Genomic DNA, 18,157 nt, shown 5'->3' with positions numbered 1-18,157 from the left:
TAAAAATGCGCTGGGCAGACAAAGAGATCAATGGAACAGAAAGGGCACAGAAACAGACCAACATAAATAATCAACCGATCTTTCACAAATGAACACAGGCAAGTCAATAGAGAAAGGAGTCTTTTCAACAAGTGATGCTGGAGAAAGTGGACATCCACAAGCAAAACAATGAATCTAGACACAGATCTTACACCTTCATGAAAATTAATTCAAAATTAACCATAGACCTGAATATAAAATGCAAAACTATAGAAGTCCTAAATAATTAACATAGGAGAAAACCTAGATGACCTCAGGTTTAATGAGATATATCACTAAAGCAAGATACACTGATAAATCGGACTTCATTAAAATTAAAAATTTATGCTTTGCAGAAAGACCCTGTGTGAAGAGAATAAGAAGACAAATCAAAGACTGAGTAAATCTCTGCAAGAGACCTAGTTGGTAAGAACTGGTATGGAGGACCTCCCTGGTGGCGCAAGGAGTTAAGTCTCAGCACTATGAAGCTATAGGCAGCCAGCCAGGGAGCGACCCACATGGTGCAGCAGGCCTCAACTGTCTTGCCTGCTGCTCCCCTCAGCAGTGTATTTCAGTCAATCTGCCTGTTCTGCTCCCTGCTCTGTCTCTGGTGAATCCTCTCACGGCCCCCTTCACCTCTGGCCTACACCCCAGCTCTTGTATGCATAAATAAATTTTTGAAAAAATAACTGGTATTGAAATTACACAAAGCATTCTTAAAACTCAACAATTAAAAAACAAACAACCCGATTAAAATGTGGGCAATAGACGTGAACAGATACCTCAGCAAGAGAAGATATATTGACAGCAAATGAGCATTTGCAAAGATGCTCCACATCCTATGTCATTAGGGAATTGCAAATTAAAACAACAGTGAGACACTATCACCTATTGGAACAAAGAAAATTAAAGATTCTGACACCACCAAGAGCTGGAAGGCTCTGGGGCAACAGGAAACCTCGCCCATTGATGTGGGGTGCACAACGACACAGTCACTGTGCAGGCAGTTAGACAGCTCTTACAACACTAAATGCACACTGACTACATAACCTAGCAATCTCATTCTTTGCGTGTCCACAAAGGAGTTGAAAACGTAGGTCCACTCAAACGCCTGCACTGAGATTCTGACAGCAGCTTTATTCATAATTGCCAAAATTTGGAAGTAACCAAGATACCCTTCATTGTATAAATGGACTACACTGTACTACAATGTGGTATATAAGACAATGCAATATTAGTCAATGCTAAAAAGAAATCACCTAGTCCCCATAAAACACACGAAACAACCTTAAATGTATATTGCTACATGAGAGGAACCAATCAGAAAAGTCTACATCTGTATGATTTCCACTAAGTGACATTCTGGAAAAGGCAAAACCATGAAGAAAGTGAAAGGATTAGTGGTTATCAAGGAAGGCAGGATGTGGCTGAGCACAGGGGATTTTCAGAAACTGAAATATTACACTGAAACTATAATGGTGGATACATGTAATTATATATTTGTTCAAGTTCATAGAATGAACAAGAGTGAACCCTAAAATAAGCTATGGACCCTGAGTGATAAAGATGCTCAGTGTAGGTTCATCAATTGTAACAAATGTACCACTCAGGTGGGGAATATTGATAATGGGGAGCTTATGTGGTTAAAGGTTATATGGGGAATCTCCGTACTTTCTGCTCAATTTTGTTGTGAACCTAAAACTCCTCTGAAAAAAATTTCATTACTTGAAAAGAAGTGAAATGAAGGGAAGAAATTGGAGGTAGGTCAGCATAATAAAGAGTTTAGACTCTGAAAAACAAAAACAAAATGTCCCTGGATAAACAAAATGGCTGTCTGTACAATGGAATATTATTCACCCATAAAGTGGAAGGCTACTGATCTACATTGTAATAGGGGTGAAGCTTGAAAACATTATGGTAAGTGAAAGAAGCCAAACAAACACGGCCACATGATAGGATTCCATTTATATGAAATATCTGGAATAAGTAAATACATGGAGACAGAAAACAATTGTGGTTGCTAGGAGATAGGAAAGGGAGAGGAATGAGAGAGACTGCTTAATTAGTACAGGACTTTCTTTTAGGGAAATGAACATATTTCAGAACTATTTTAGAGCCATCCTGCCGCTGCATTCTATGACTACAGTGAACAAGCTCTTTAACATATAGGGTGGAGAATATGGCTCCATTGTGACCCTGAGTTCAGGAGCCTCAGGAAGCCTGCAAAAGCCCTAAGCTTCCCAACCAAAGAACTGCTCACTTATTTGAAGGATCACACTCAGACCTTTAGTCTGTCTTTCTTTTTTTTTTTTTTAAAGATTTATTTATTTATACAAGAGCTGGGGTACAGGTCAGAAGCGTGGGAGGGTGAGAGGATTCACTAGAGACAGAGCAGGGAGCAGAACAGGCAGATGGACCAAAAGCACTGCTGAGGGGAGCAGTGGGTGAGACAGGAGAGGTCTGCTGCACCATGTGGGTATCTCCTTGGCTGGCTGGGAATCGAACCCACGCTGCAGAGGCTGCAGACAGCTTCACAGCGCTGTGCTCAATCCGCTGCGCCACCGGGGAGGCCCCTTTAGTCTGTCTTTCAAAGTCAAGTTGGAATAATATTCTCAGACATGTTTTTTCAGTTGAAGTTAATTGGTGAGAGATAGAATAATGGTAAAGTTTTTATTTCAGCAACTATGACCTGATATTTAATTTATATAATTCCCCAAGCCTAATTAAATTATGTACCTCCAAAGCTTACTCCAACCCAGAAAGCATACATCAGGAAGGAAGAGAGTTCACCCACAGTCATGTGGGCACTGCCCATCAGCAGCCCTCCCTTGTACAGGACAGAAAGCACAATCAGGTTCCCGGACAGCCCAGTCTGTCAAATGAAGAAGATACAGAAGTTAGGCAGGAACTGAAGACCCCAGGGAAAAAAGTGCTAACGTGGCCCATTAATTTTCTTTTTTTTTGCATTTAACTATCATAGCAAGACTTTTCTATAATATTAAGTTTTAATCTGAATTGCAAATAAAAATACATTTGAAATATTGCAATATTGAATGAAATATGTTCATAAATCTCAGTCCTTAAGTCTGAGAAGTAATGTGAAGTAATGTGACTGGTTCAGACCACACTTTGAGCAGCAGCGGTGATTCCATATTATTTTGTTCTCTGCCTTTTCTTTACTTATATTTACTCATTTCCCTCCTTTTTCACAGAAATATTTCAAGGAAGGTAAATCCTAGTCTTGAAGTAGAATAGAAATATCTTCTATTTATGTCAAGCATCATAAAATAAAAAATTTTCCCAATCATAACATCTACCCTTTCCACTTTTTCCAAAACAATCTACTTACTGCTCCAAAGAAGCCAGCCCGGGCAAATGCCTCCTTCCTTGCTAGCTGCATCACATGATCTACTTTGCTGTTATATTTCTCTATTTCAGTCATTTCTTTTCCAAAAGCTCGAACAGTTCTTATATTTCCAAATCGTTCCTCAGCTAGCTAGGAGAATAATAAATATATTTTAGGGGAAGGAAACTTACATTTCAAAACTGTAGAGACAAAGTTAAAACGTGGTTCTCGTTTTTAAGATAGAGCAGTGGAAAGCTGCTTGTGATACAGGAGTAAGTAAAAAATAGGCTACAAAGCAGAGTGTATGGAACAGTCCTATTTATATATATCTATACAGCCACATCATCTATATAGGTAGACAGGAGACTAAGCAGAGGGGCCTTTACCTGAGAGGCTTGTGCCAGGGAATCTTGTGTGACTTTGGTCAGTTTCCGTAGATATCGTCCATAAATTACAGCAAGGATGGATATTGGAGGCACCACACTCAAAACAAACGTGGCCAGAGTAGGTGAGACAAAAAACTGTTAAAGCAAAAGCCAAAAATGGCATCCGTTAGATGCAGCAGCAAGAGATCCTCATTACCCACTGGAGGTATGTGCGCATTTAAAGAGGCAGCTCGAGGCTGTTGTCTCCTGGTTGTACATCCTGTTTTGCTGGAATGTTTCACACATCTTCAACCTTCATAAAACCCTACAAATAGTGTGTCACACATGAGTATTATGACAGAGAGCTGCTGAAGAAGGGGTGGAAATGTCTTACCCACCAACGCTGTACCAGTGCTGGGATGGTGCTACCCCAGTGCTGTGTGCCTTAGACCAGCTGTGCAGTGACGGGGAGGGGAGCAGGGCAGGAGTGAAGGGAGGAGGCCTGTCCAGCTCCATGCTGGCCAGACCACACCAGGAATTCTGTGTTTAAATTTGGATCACCTCAAGGGTGCTAAGCAGACAGTGCAAAGTGTCCCACTGAAATAAATGACCAAGAGGGCAGAGAGACAAAAACAAAAAACAACAACAAAAAAAACCCCCACATCAGGGCCTCCCCGGTGGCGCAGCGGTTGAGCGCTGGGTTGCTAAGCTGCCTGCAGCCTCTGCAGAGCCGGTTCGATCCCCGGCTGCTCCCCGGCCACCAGAGGAGGGTCCCACATGGCACGCAGACCTCTCCTGCTGCCCGCTGCTCCCTCAGCACTGTACTTCAGTCCTTCTGCCTGCTCTGCTCCCTGCTCTGACTCTGGTGAATTTTCTCACCCTCCCGCGCTTCTGACTGTACCCAGTGCTTGTATAAATAAATAAATAAATCTTTAAGAAAAAAAAAAAACCCACATCATGTGAAGAACAGTTGAAAGAGGACTTTAGGTGGCACATAACTACAAGTGGGAGGAGAATCAGAGTTGTTTCATGGCTCACTGAACTGAAGTCTTGGCAGGATGATCTGGTCTCAACATAAGAGAGAACTTCCTAGTAAGTAGAGTTGCTCAGGTCAAAAATAGTCAACTTTGAGAAGTAGTACAGGGGTTTTCCTGTCAATCCTGCAATTTGGTGTTGCAGGTTTTAAATGGTACAAGCATCTCTTTAATGAATTATTTAAAGCTGCCAAATTTCATTTGCACCGAAAATAATATAATTGGTATAAAGATGTTCTAAAATGCTGAGGCAAGGCCGCAGACTGAAATGTAAGGGCTGGATCAGTCATGCATTCACTCACTGCCCAGCTGTTACTGGAGCCTTGTGAAGACACTATTCCAGGCACCTGGGCACTGAGGGACCTATGTGGAGTTTCACCTGAGGGAAGAAGAGAAGTGGCGTTAGATGGCAAACAGGTACAAGAGAAAGAGAATAACCAGGTATAATATGGCCTGGGAAGAGCAAGGGCACAAAGGCCCTGTGGCAGGAGTAAGCCTGGCACTGTCCACAGAATCGCCAACCCTGGGCAGGCAGCCAGGCGGGCCAGCAGGGAGCTGATCACCATTGGGGCACCCACGGGGGCAGTGATGCAGTCAGGCAGCCTCCACCACCTTGGGCCTGCATGCTCTCAAGTTCAAGTGAGCGAACCAGAGAGCTTGTACAAGAGAAACAAAGTCACATTTCTGCTCCTCTAGAGCTAATGACCAGGTCCTGAGTGAAACCACCCCATGAGGCCTTATTTTGGGCTGAACATTTGTGTCCTCAAAATTCGTATGTTGAAGTACCAACCCCAGTGTGGCTATTTTTGGAGATGGGGTTTCCCAGGAAGTATAGAAGGGTGAAACAAGGTGATAAGGGGGGGTGGGTCCCTTATCTAACAGGATTCAGAAAGGTTATTCTCTTTCTCTTGTCCTTTGGAGAGACACCAGAGCACCTGCTCTCTCCACACAAGCATGAAGGTCTCTGCCTAAAGCCAAGAGAAGAGGGATCAGGACGAACTACCTTGCCAGTAGTTTGGCCTTCTTGGCCATCTAGCCTCTAGGACCATGAGGAAAGTCTATTACTTCACCCCTCAGTCTATGGTACTTCGCCGCTGCAGCCAGAGCTCAGACAGACCCCTTCTAATTTGCCATCCAAACTACTCTGAACTCTCCTTAACCATTACAAAACAGAAGTACCCAATTCTTCCTGAACCCCAGAACTATTAATATTTAGAATTGATGCTGTGCTATGTAGTTGGGGCCTTCTTCCAGAGTTTTGCTTCTCTCTTGGCTGGGAAAATCTGAGATTACAAAGCTGCTTTCCATTCCATAAGTCAGATCTCAAAGGCAACACATTCTTCTGCTTAGGACTGAATGCTACATGGGAGAGAGAGAGGACAAAACCCAAGCTATTCCACCATGAGAAATGATTAGATGCAGTCCTCACTCTCAGGGTCTGGAGAGTGTCTAAAATGAGAGGCTCATGTGACTACTGAGCACTTGAAATATGGCTAGTGTGACTTGAGGAACTGAATTTTATTTTTTTAAGATTTATTTATTTTTATATAAGAACTGGGGTACAGGCCAGAGGCATGGGAGGATGAGAGGATTCACCAGAGACAGAGTGTGCAGCAGAACAGACAGAAGGACCGAAATACACTGCTGAGGGGAGAGCGGGCGAGGCTGGAGAGGTCTGCTGCGCCATGTGGGAATCTCCCTGGCTGGGAATTGAACACGCACTGCAGAGGTTGCGGACAGTTTCAGAGTGCTGCATTCAACCCACTGAGCCACCAGGGAGGCCTGGAACTGAATTTTAAATGTTTAGTTGTATTAAAAATTTAAATAAAAAATTTTGATTGTTCATTTCCATTCACTTATTGGTAAACTCTTAAGTATGTCTGTAAGATATGGTATCTCGATTTACCTTTTCCAGCTGCAAGTTTTATGAAATCTAAATACAGATCAAGTATTTCCAATGAAAATTTAGCATCCAGATTAAGATGTTTCATTTCTATAAAGTACATACCAGATTTTGAAATCCTAATATGAAAAAATAAAATCTGATTAATAATTTTATAGCAATTACATGTTGATTGTTAATTTGTTTATATTAAGTAAAATTTCTTATTAAAATTAATATCTTCTCTTTGTTTTTGCTTTTTAAATGTGCCTACTAGGATACAATTACACGTGTGGCTTGCATCATGTTTCTACCTGCCAGCAGTATGCGTCTGAAGAGAAACCTCGTTTAAAGGAGTGAGCTGAGCAGGTGCGATGGTGAGCTCAGCCATCTAGTCAGGGAGACAAAGGCAGTGGGAACAGAGGGCTCACCCTTGAACACAGAACTACTGATGTGTCTGAAAGATGCACTTCATCTCTTTCTGAGGAGAGGAAGGAAGGAGATGATCCCTTGAGCTTGTCAAGCTAGCAATGGCAGCTTTGGGAGGTGTAACTTACTATCTTTCCTCTTGCTCTTTCCTGCCTTCATACCTTGGGCTCACTCATTCTCAGAAAACCCAGATGACAGTGTTTTCTAAATGCAAGAGTCCACTCTCCAGATAAAAATTCGTTCTGGAGAAGTGAAGAGGCAGCCATCTCCACAGGCCATGGGACAGCACTCTTGGCCAAGTGGCTTCTGGAGTGAGGAGAACTGCTCACCTCAAGCTTGTCTTGTGCTTGAGAGGCCTGGTGCAGGCCAAGTCCTGACCGGAGGTACAACAAAAGCCAAACCAACATACCATCATGCTGATGCCGACGGAAGCCTGGGCCACGGCCCTGAGCCCATCGGAGAGGTTTTCAGTCACTGAGCGCCCCAGGAGTGCGGTGTCTGATGAGAGACGGTTAATCAACTCTCCTGTGCGGGTCTTATCAAAGAAAGCAACTTCCTGCCTCAGAATAGAGGAGAATAGTGAAGCTCTCAACCTATTCACGATGTGCTGACCTGCAAAACAAACAGGAACAGCGTCAACAAGGGAAGTGCCACCTGACAGGGCAGCTCAGCTGAATGGAACCACTTGCTCTGAGCTGCTTCAGCCTCTGAGGCACACCAGGTATCCTGTGTTGATCCGGTGGAGCGAGGCTCATTGACACCCTGGGTCAGTGACAGGCAAACACTGTTAAGGAGCAGTCATTTTCTCTTAGTAACTACAGACTGCATTCCTGAGAAGAGAGTGCAGAAATAAAATAGGAGTTTTTTTAAAGTATTATTATTTACAAAGGAGTTCTACAGTAATTTTTCAAAAGCTATGTTCATTTCTCCCTGGCATCCCTTTTCTGTGTGTATGCTCCATTGTCAAGAACAGGCTAATTATCTACAGGAGATTTCATTAGCCACACATAGAGCAACTGACTTTGGGTTGGATGTCCCAGGCTTGGGCATTACGTTGGCTGCCACCAGCTTGTTAACAACTAGGCCTCATCACAGAAGCACTTAAGAGCTGTAATCCCAACAACCACTAAAGGGGAAACAGCATGGAGTGGGTCATGGCTACTGCGGCTCCCTGCAGAAGGTCCAGCATGCCACCTTCTCCACCAGAGCCTTGTTCTACCTCCCAGAAGAGAGATGGTTCACCTTCAATTCATTAAAAGGTGAGTTAAGGTGAGTGCTTGAGTGGAAAAAATTCATTATTTTAACATATGGCCAGACACTGGAATTTGTCCCCACTGAATTTCATTCTGGGGAGAGAGGAAATGACCAGGACCTGGTGCAGGTGAAACCTGAGGTTCAGACAAGCCCCATGATTCTAGTAGTGTTCTCCAGAATGACCCAGTGGCCTGAGATGAAGGACTTCTCACCTGAAGTTTGCATGAGGTAGACACGAACAGCATTGGCAGCAGCACCACACAGGAACACACCGCTGAGCACCAGGCAGAGGTGGGTCAGGCTGCTGCTGTAGTCCCCAGTGGGGTTTGTATAAATGACATCGATTATCTTCCCCAGGAAGAAGGGTGCAGACATGGTGATGACACTTGACACAGCCAGAAACCCAACTGCAGCTGGAAAACAGAAGCAACCCACGTGTTCACTGGTGCTTCTGCAAGGGGGCAGGATGTTGAGCGCCCCTGCTGCTCTTCCAAATAAACTTTTCAGAGCTCTGAGGTTGGGAGCCCTAGTTCCTGTGCCCTGATTAAAGGGCAGACCTAAGTGGGTTCTAGGAGCAGAACAAATAGGAGGGGACTGATCCTACCCAAGTATCCAGTATCAGGTAAAACTTTTTGCTTTACCTGATCTGATGATCTCTTCCTTACAGGGAAAAACTGAGAACTAGTTACTCTTGTCGCCTCCCTCCTGCCTCTGGATCTGGGGGTTCCCCTCAGATAACATGTTTCCTATAGTCATGCTATACATTGTTATTCCTTGGTATCTACCTGTATCCTAGCTTGAAGATCAAAATATGCAGATAAAGCTATTGGTTATATTTAGTGTTTTAATCCACTTTACATAACACTTGGAAAACATTTACAGGCATCCATTACACAGATAATATGTGCCTTCTTAACAATATTGCTTTGGGGAATGTACCACCAATACACCAGTATCACATGGAAATATGAACATGGTAATAAGAACACACCTTAAGAAAAAAAACAAACACAAATAGGGGGATGGAATCTTATCAGAAAAGCGATTACTGAGAAAATCCAATGAGGAACAACACATAGAAAGTCACATTCATAACAAGAAGGCATATTTACAAAGATATCACTTTTCATCTATCAGAGTGGCAAAGATCAAAGAGCCTGATAACACACCATGTTGGTGAAGCAGTGAGGAGACACTATTAGTGGGAGTGTAAGAGCGATGTAGTCACACGGGTCAAATGTACATGCACATTCCCTCTGATCTAGCAATTTCACCTCTGAGCATTTAGCTTACAGACACACCATAGCTATGTGCAAAAAATGTACATTCAGGGATGTTCATTATAGCATTGCTTATACCAGCAAAAGATTAAAAATATTACAAACACCCATCAATGGAGAATAAGTTACATCAATTAAGGGACATTTATTTTATTTTAAAAGTATTCTGCAGGGCCTCCCTGGTGGCACAGGGGTTAAAGACACAGCGCTCTCAAGCTATTGCCAGCCACTGCACCATGAGTTCGATCCCCGGCCGGCCAGGTTAAGTGACCCACATGGCGCAGCAGTCCTCTCCTGTCTGGCCCACTGCTCCCCTCAGCAGTGTGTTTCAGTAGATCTGACTCTTCTGTTCCCCACTCTGTCTCTGGTGAATCCTCTCATCCTACCCCCGCACCTCTGGTCTATACCCCTGTTCTTGTATGCATAAACAACTAAATCTTAAAAAAATAAAAGTATTATGCAGTCAAAAAAAGATGTGACCCTAATGGTAATGACATGAAGCAACCCTAGCAAGATATACTGTTAGTGAAAAAAAAAAGTCCAAGACACAAATGTTACTATTTGTGAAGCTTTTTTGTTTGGTTTTTCAAGTTTACACACACACACACACACACACACATCTCTAAGAGAATAACAAGTAACAGGTAATACAGGTCTCTTCTGAAGAGCAGCACTGGGTGACCGGGAGCAGCGCATGTGTCACTGTGTTCCTTTTGAGGAATGCAGCTAGTGCCTAGCAAAGTCGAGGGGATGGCTTGTAGGTAGACACAGGGTCTGAGCCCTGAAACTTGGGGGCTCCCAGCATCCTGCAAACAGCAGTTGCTCCTCTATGTGTTTTGCTTTGTGTCAACACCTCGTTAAAGGTATTACTTTTATGCAACCTTAATTTAAAACAGAGCACTCTCAGTGTCAAGTGGTTATTTTATGGGCAAAAAGAGATCTAGAAGAAACACGAGCCTTTTAATTTTTTAAAGATTTATTTATTTATGCATACAAGAGCTGGGGTACAGGCCAGAGGTGTGAGGGGTGAGAGGACTCACCAGAGACAGAGTGGAGAGTAGAGCAGGTGAACTGAATGAAATACACTGCTGAAGGGAGGAGCAGGCAAGTCAGGTCTGCTGCACCTTTTAAGTAGGGAACATTTCACCCAATTATTTCCCTCCTTGAGGTCTTTTAACATTCTCTTCTCACCAACTGCTCTGAGCACCTCATTAAAATACAGATACCCAACACCGTCTGCCTCACTACCTCTTCATTTTTCTCCGAGCACTTCCCACCTTGGGCATTCTAAATGTTCCATTAGTTTACTATTTCTCTGTCAGCACACAAAAGATTGTTGTCTGTTTTGTTCACTGCCTACAGGGACAGGCACATAGCAAAGCTCAAGAAGTACTTGTTGAATTAACAAACAAACAAATTGAATGGTGGCAAAGGAAGTATAAAAGTGTATCAGACCAAACTTCTTCAACAGCCTTGCCTTTTCAGAGAGGAAACTTGAGTGCAGGTGTGGCAGCTTGCCTAAGGTCACCCATTATGAGGCAACCTGTCTTCTTCACCTTCCCACATTCCAAGGAGAGAAAAGGGAAGGGCCTATCCTGGGGGTCAGTGCAAGCAGGGAAGCAGAGAGACTGTATGCTTTGTAGCTGGAGGAGGGGCCTCCTGGAGTTGCAGAGGAAGAAATACTGAGAAATACAGTGAATGGGTAGCAGGTTCTAGATTATAAAATAGAATAGGGATTTTTGCAGCAAGGAAGGCTTAAAAGGCCTTCTGCTTGGTAAGTGATAGCTTTGCGTTTTTTAAAGATCTACTCCAGCTGCAGCATGAAAGGAGAGGACAGGAGATCAGCATGGCAGTGACAGGAGACAACTCTTCTGGACCTCCAGGGAGCGAGGTAGAGGCAAAGGGGGTAAAGGAATGTAACAAAGATCAGAGATATTTTTAAGAACTAGGCGCTATGGTTCATGAGGACTGTTGGATTTAGGGAGCATGTTAGGAGGACAGGTTCTGAGGTTGGAATAGGGTCAGCACCCCAGTTGTGCCATCTAGCTGTTACCCGAATGAGATGCACAACCTGTGTCTGATTTTCCATCTGCAAAATGACAATAAAAATAACACCTCCCTCATGGAAATGTTGTGAGGAGTAAATGAATTACATAGGGAAAGCCTCTGGCACAGTACCAAGTATCTAGTAAACAACGAGTATTATTAATAGTTGTGGGCTGTCAGTACAAGGAGTCAAGCATGACCATGTCTCTGGCTTCAGCAAAGGGGTCCACACAGTAATCCCACTCTCCAAGAGATGAGACACAGGAAGAAAGGCGGCTTTGGGGAAGAAGGTAACTTTGATCTTTAGACATTTTGCACTTTTGTTAGGGGGAAAGGATGTCCTGAGTTAATTCCATACAGGGTTTGTGGACTCCACCCCCACTCCAGACCAAAGCCATCAAGACACTGGAAATGACAAATCCCATCATCACCAAAGGGAGGGTTGCTGTGACCTGAGGGCGGAGTTAAGCTGCCAGGTTTGGTATAAAATCAGACACATGGGGCCTCCCTGGTGGCTCAGGTGGTTGAGCACCACACTGTGAAGCTGTCTGCAGCCTCTGCAGCGTGGGTTCGATCCCAGCTGGCCAGCGAGAATCCCACATGGCGCAGCAGACCTCTCCTGTCTCGCCCGCTGCTCCCCTCAGCAGTGCTTTTGATCGTCTGCCTGTTCTGTTCCCCGCTCTGTCTCTGGTGAATCCTCTCACCCTCCTGCGCATCTGGCTTATACTCCAGTTCTTGTATAAAAATTAATAAATCTTAAAAAAAAAATAAGACATGTGGGCCTTGGGGCTCGCTCTTGGCTTCACGGCTCTTGGCTCTCCGTGTGCCATTGGGATTCCGGGTTGGCGGAACGAGGACACATTTAAGACTTTATCTCCCTCTTTTCTCCCTGAGTTGTACATTTCCTCATTTCCACTTTCCCTTGTAAATAAACCTTTTATTAACCTTTTGTGTGTGCCTGCATGTCCGGAGCCATCGGGAGCATGCGCCGTGTTGCGCATGCGTGCGATGAGTTAAGTTTCGCTTTACCGTTTAGCCTTCTGAGAAACCACTGCGTTTTCCTGTAAATCACGTGAGACTGGGAGGTATGATGGGAGGAGCTACCAGGGTATAAGAAGAGAACCACGAGAGAGTAGAGAGGATACTGCGAGAGGTTACTGCGAGAGGAGCAGAGAGAAGGCCAGGGAAGGTAGAAAGACAGGGAAAAGAAAGACATGGAAAAGTAAGAGAAGGTAAAGAAAAAATAAAGAAGCAACTGCTAGCGTCAAGTTGTCTCAAGCCCCTCATTTCAATCCTCAGCCCTTCTCTTTTCGTGCCTACGAATCCCACGGGTCGGGACACCTGCAGTTGAGTATTAATAAGTCCCATTTAAGCGCATGGGTAAGGACCCACAGTCAGGCAACCCGTTTTATATCGGGGTTGCCCTGTAACACTTTCAGGCATCAAGGCGGCACCTTCGTGGATGCAGGTGGGTATTTCCAGGCACAAAGGAGCTGGGCGATGTGCAGGGAAGCAGCATAGCACCTCAGTAGATAGGGACAGAAATAAAGATGTGAGGAGGTGACAGGCTAGCAGGAAGCAGCGCCTAGGAAACTCGGCAGGTTCAGGGAGTAAACTGCAGAACAGGGATCTGAGCCCCGCACATCTGGCGCAAGGCCAGCCCGTCAGCATGTGCCTCAGAATTACGCATATGCCCTAACACAGAGCCCTGCCTTTGACTCCAGGGCTCCAGTCTCACCAGAAAAATGGGAGCCATCTCTGTAATTTTAGATTTTCCAGTTGCCACATTAAAAAGAGTAAAAACAAACAGATACAATTTTAATGACATTTTATTTGACTAACATATCCAAAATATTTTTTTCCTGAATTTCAAGCCACAAACCCCTTTACACAGAGTTTCTCCCTATTCCTTGGCCTATCCCGAGGACTACTATTAGCCCAGACTCAGGTCTTGACCCCTGCTCTTTGCCCTTTCTGGAGCTAAAGCCTAGCATACTTGAGCCACCCAGCTCCTTTCCAAAATATGAGTCAACATAAAAAAATTAATGCCATTTCACACTTTATACTAAGTCCTTTTAAAATCTGGTGTGTATTTTACACTTAAATCAATTCTGACCAGCATATTTTGCAACATAGCTATAGCATGCTAATGTTTTCTCTGAGATATGGTATTTCTGCGGCAAACAACCTTAGCTTTCTGGCACAGTCTCAATCTCAAAGATTCAGCCACACTGCCCCATCAGTATTGATCCTGTCAAAAACTCTGTCCCAACTTGGGCTTTAGGAAACAGCCATTCTAAGCACTATTTGCCCTCTCCTTGATTACTGCACCCTCTGGCTTTTTCGTGTGAAAAACACCTTTCATTTTGGTCACTTACAGTCGAGCGTCATAAAATGTATCTACAAATTCAGCACAAAGGCCTCCCTGGTGGTGCAAGGGGTTAAGACGCAACCTATGAAGCTATCTGCAGCTACTGCAGCATGAGTTCCATCCCTGGCTGGCCAGGGAGCTACCCACATGGTGCAGCGGTCCTCTCCTGACTCACCCACATCTCCCCTCAGCAGTATATTTCAGTAGATCTGCCTGTTCTGCTCCCCACTCTGTCTCTGGTGGAAACTCTCACCCCCCCACACACACCTCTGGCCTGTACCCCAGTTCTTGTATGCATAAATAAATAAATCTTTAAAAAAAAACTTTAGCACAAGCTTTGGCAGGCATCAAGTTGTAAGGACATTGCTAATCTCAAACCACACAAGCCCTTATCAGTAATTTAATTGATGCCTCATTTGAACACATTGAGGGTAAAGGGGTAGATGTTTACCTTCCACAGTTTAACCAGGAACTTGCCAGGGAAGTGTAGGGAAGACAAGCTGTCTACTGTGCCAGGCTCACACACAAAGAACCTCCAACTTTATAATCTCATGTCCCCCTAAGAGCCCACAGCTCACTCTTGAAACCCACAGCATCACCTGCCCTTAACTCACAGAGTTGATTAGAGCCCTCAGTGGCCTCCTCTATCTGCAAAGTGCAGCAAGAGGCCTCTGACAAGTTACTTCTTATCCCATCAGTCCACCCCGGGGCTCCTTGGTAAGCTCCAAGGTGGCAAGATGAAATTATCAGGGGAAAAAGACGAGAGGGCAATTTTGTAGGCCACAGCTATAGACGGAGAGCCACAAATTCTGACACAGCAAGACATAGGGAAGAGAGGCAAAGGGGCAGGAACAGAAATAATACTAAAGCTGATCTCACATTTGTAAACATTTCAAATGGCAGTCCTGTTTTTTAAAGTTTCTGATACAAAGAACTTAAGTCAAAGTTTTCTGGTCACACAGTTCAGATGGCATACTCAGCAAACTGCTGAAGACAGGTGAAAATACTGTTATTCAAATCTATAGCTGAATTTTTGAGATGAATTTTGTATCTGTTTTAAACTAACAAACACTGGAATTCCTTTTCTTTACTCGTCTCTTGATTAAAAAATAACGCACACACACAAAAAAATTCCTGCTTTTTATCTCCAGCATTCCAAAGAGATATGCCAACATCCGAGGTTGCTGTTATGATATTAAAAATTAATGATGACTCCTCTCTTTCTTCCTCTTAACCCCACAAATGCCAACATCTAGATCGGTTTCAATATATAGAATGACCTTTGAGAAAACTATATGTTCTAACAAGGATTATTTATCAGATTTCCTCAAAACATACAATATGTATTTATTATCTATTTGAAAAGAAAAAAAAAAAGTGTACCAGCCCTTTCCTGAGCTTATATGTTCACAATTATTCCATGGAGCAGATCAAAATAGTTTTCCTTCTTAAAATCAAAGGAGTTACAGCTTTTGTCTTGTTTAAGGTTCTCTTCTCAACCTAATAAACATGGAGGGCATGTGAGAATGGGGAAACAGGTTACAGGAGAGGGAGGCAAGGCTCCACTACCCGTTAGCACTAAGATTGGGGGCTGAGGGAGTAAGAGCCTGTACCTAAAAATCCTTCTTGACACCTAATATTTCAGAAACAAACAAAAAACTGGATTTCTTTACACTTACACTTGTTGAGACAGTCAGGGCTAACACACCGGTACATTCAGCTTCTCTACATTTAGTTACCAATCTGGGTCTGATCTACCATAATTTATTACTTCATGTAAGTCACCTAAGCTCCTGCTCTGTGGCCTCCACACACTAAGCACTAAAGACACATGAATCAAATACAGCCCCAGTCTTAAGCTGCTCACAGTACATGTGAGTTCCTAGTCTCACTTTTTTCTTTCAAAAGAGGAAGAGATCTCTATTTTCATCAAAGTCTACACACAACCAACTGAACAATAAAATAACTCTCTTTATACTCAGTAAAACCAAGAATCCTCCACCTTTTAAAAGTCAATGAGCAAAAGATAAAATGTTCCCATTCTAAAATGTTGCCCTTCCTCCATAGCACCAATCTGCCCTAAATCATAAGTCACTCTCTAGGAAAGTCCTTTCCAAAGCAATGGATTTGCAACAAAGGTGGGCTTCTCACCCCTTCCGTTCAAGTGTCCACACCCTCACAGCCCTCTTTCCAAAACCTCATCATAGTTGCAGTTTTATCTCTAGTCATGTAACTTCATTAATGTTTCCTGCCCCACAAAGTTGCAAACCCCAGCAGAAACCATGTTTCTTTCTGTTCACCAATGTAACTCCAGCAACCCAGCACACTGTAAGAGCTCAAAAATTATTTATTGAAGAAATAAAGATGTAGAGAAATCTCAAAAACGCGTAGCTCTTACAAATCTTGTGTATTTAAACATTTCTTTAATTAAGGCTAAAAAATGAGGACTTAGAGAAAATCATTCTATTTATCCGGATTTTTGTCCTGGCTCATTTTTTAAAAAAATATTCTATGATTTAGTTATGATCTATGATCTCTCAAGTTTCAGGAGTTTACATATCATAAGCATTGTTGATTATGAAAATGAGTTTAGTAACTTCCTGCTTACTACTCAAGGAAGCAAAAGCAAATGTTAACGATTTAGGCTATTTTTGTTTCACATGGAAAATATATAATTGATTGCTTAATAAAACACTTGCTTTAGGCAAATAATACATACACAAAAAATAGTACAGACACAGAATACAAATGCTTACATACATACAAAACACAGTATTTTGGCTAGAATTTACTTTGAAACAAAGTGGGAGGGAGAACCAACTCATTTTGAAAAGTTGCAAAGTCAAAGCAGAACAGAGCTTTAAAGACTAATGATGAGGAACTGCTCCACTTTATAATGTGTATCAAAATTTAGAAAATAAACAACACTCAAGTCTGCAAATAGGTCCCCCGTTAACCCGAAAGGCTCGAGAATACCGCTGTGGAGCGCCCTCCGCTCGGCACTTGCAAGTAGAAACTGCCGAGGGCCGTCCCGGCCCTGCCCGCTCGGTGGCCGGGGCCCAGGCGCTCTGCAAGGTGCGCGGGCCAGCAGAGGGGCCGGGGCCGGGGCCGGGGCGGGCCCTACCTGCCAGCCTCCAGCGCTCCGGGTACGCCAGTCGCAGGAGCTTCTGGGCGTCCGAGCGCCGGGCCGCCGCGGGGGGAAGCCCAGGGTTGTCTTCGGCGGCAGCCGCGGCCGCAGGCGCCCCCGGCCCGCGCCGCCAGGCCTCGCCCCCGGCCGGGGCGGAGACGGCTGGGCCGCCCGGGAGCCCCGCGCGCGGGAGCCGGGGAGCGCCGGGCACGACCAGCGCGCCGCACCTGCGCGCCCCGGGGTGCCTCGCCCACTGCCCCAGGAGCCGCGCGAGGCCCGCTCCGGCCGCGGGGCCGCCGGGACCCCCGCCCGGGCAGCTGCTCGTCCAGCGGCGCGGGCCTCGCGCGCCCCCGAGGAGCCCCGGCCCCGCGCCCCAAGGTCGCGCCGGCCCCAGGCCCGTCGGCAGAGGCCGGGGCGCCGCGGCGCGGACCACGGGGCTCCAGGCGCTAGCGGCCCGCGCCCGCCCCACGAGCAGCCACAGCGGCCAGGCAGGGGGGCCGCGCATGGCGCCGCGTCCGACCCGAGCGCCTCAGCTCGCCGGACCCGGCGCGCACCGAGCCCGAGGACCCGCCCGGCCCGGCCGAGCGAAGGGCGTGCCCGCCGCCCCGCCCGCCCCGCGCGCCCGCGCCGCCCCGCCGCCCCGCCCCGCCCGCCCCGCCCCGCCCCGCCCGCCCCGCCCGCCCCGCCCCGCCCGCCCCGCCCCGCCCCGCCCGCCCCGCCCCGTCCCGCGCACCCCGCCCCGCGCACCCCGCCCCGCCCCGCGCGCCCGCCCCGCCCCGCGCGCCCGCCCCGCCGCGCCGCCCCGCCCGCCCCGCCCGCCCCGCCCCGCCCGCCCCGCCGCGCCGCCCCGCGCGCCGTCACTGGCCTCCTCGGGCCGGCGTCCCCCGCGCGCGCCCCGGGCCGCCCACGCCCCATCCCCGACCCCGCCGCCCGCCCCAGCCCCCGGGGGCGGCGCCCGGGTCCTCGCGCCCTCGCGCCCCGAGAGCCCCCACCCGCCGCGGACGC

General features: G+C 46.0%; 1 protein-coding gene across 1 annotated transcript in view; it reads right to left on the bottom strand.

Moving 5' to 3' along the window:
- ABCB10 (ATP binding cassette subfamily B member 10) overlaps positions 1 to 17,657 on the bottom strand; it is a gene marked incomplete at both ends in the record, with an annotated part of 30,228 nt that extends 12,571 nt beyond the window's left edge. Inside the window, 6 exons of the mRNA XM_084253571.1 lie at positions 2,755 to 2,890; positions 3,368 to 3,514; positions 3,751 to 3,885; positions 7,484 to 7,686; positions 8,541 to 8,741; positions 17,150 to 17,657. Coding sequence (XP_084109697.1) covers positions 2,755 to 2,890; positions 3,368 to 3,514; positions 3,751 to 3,885; positions 7,484 to 7,686; positions 8,541 to 8,741; positions 17,150 to 17,657 — 1,330 coding nt within the window. The remainder of the gene's footprint in view (positions 1 to 2,754; positions 2,891 to 3,367; positions 3,515 to 3,750; positions 3,886 to 7,483; positions 7,687 to 8,540; positions 8,742 to 17,149) is intronic.
- Between the last annotated feature and the right edge of the window lie 500 nt (positions 17,658 to 18,157).

This window comes from Talpa europaea, assembly GCF_964194135.1.
Source record: "Talpa europaea genome assembly, chromosome: 14".
Lineage (NCBI taxonomy): Eukaryota > Metazoa > Chordata > Mammalia > Eulipotyphla > Talpidae > Talpa > Talpa europaea.
This window is presented reverse-complemented; position numbering and strand designations above follow the sequence as displayed.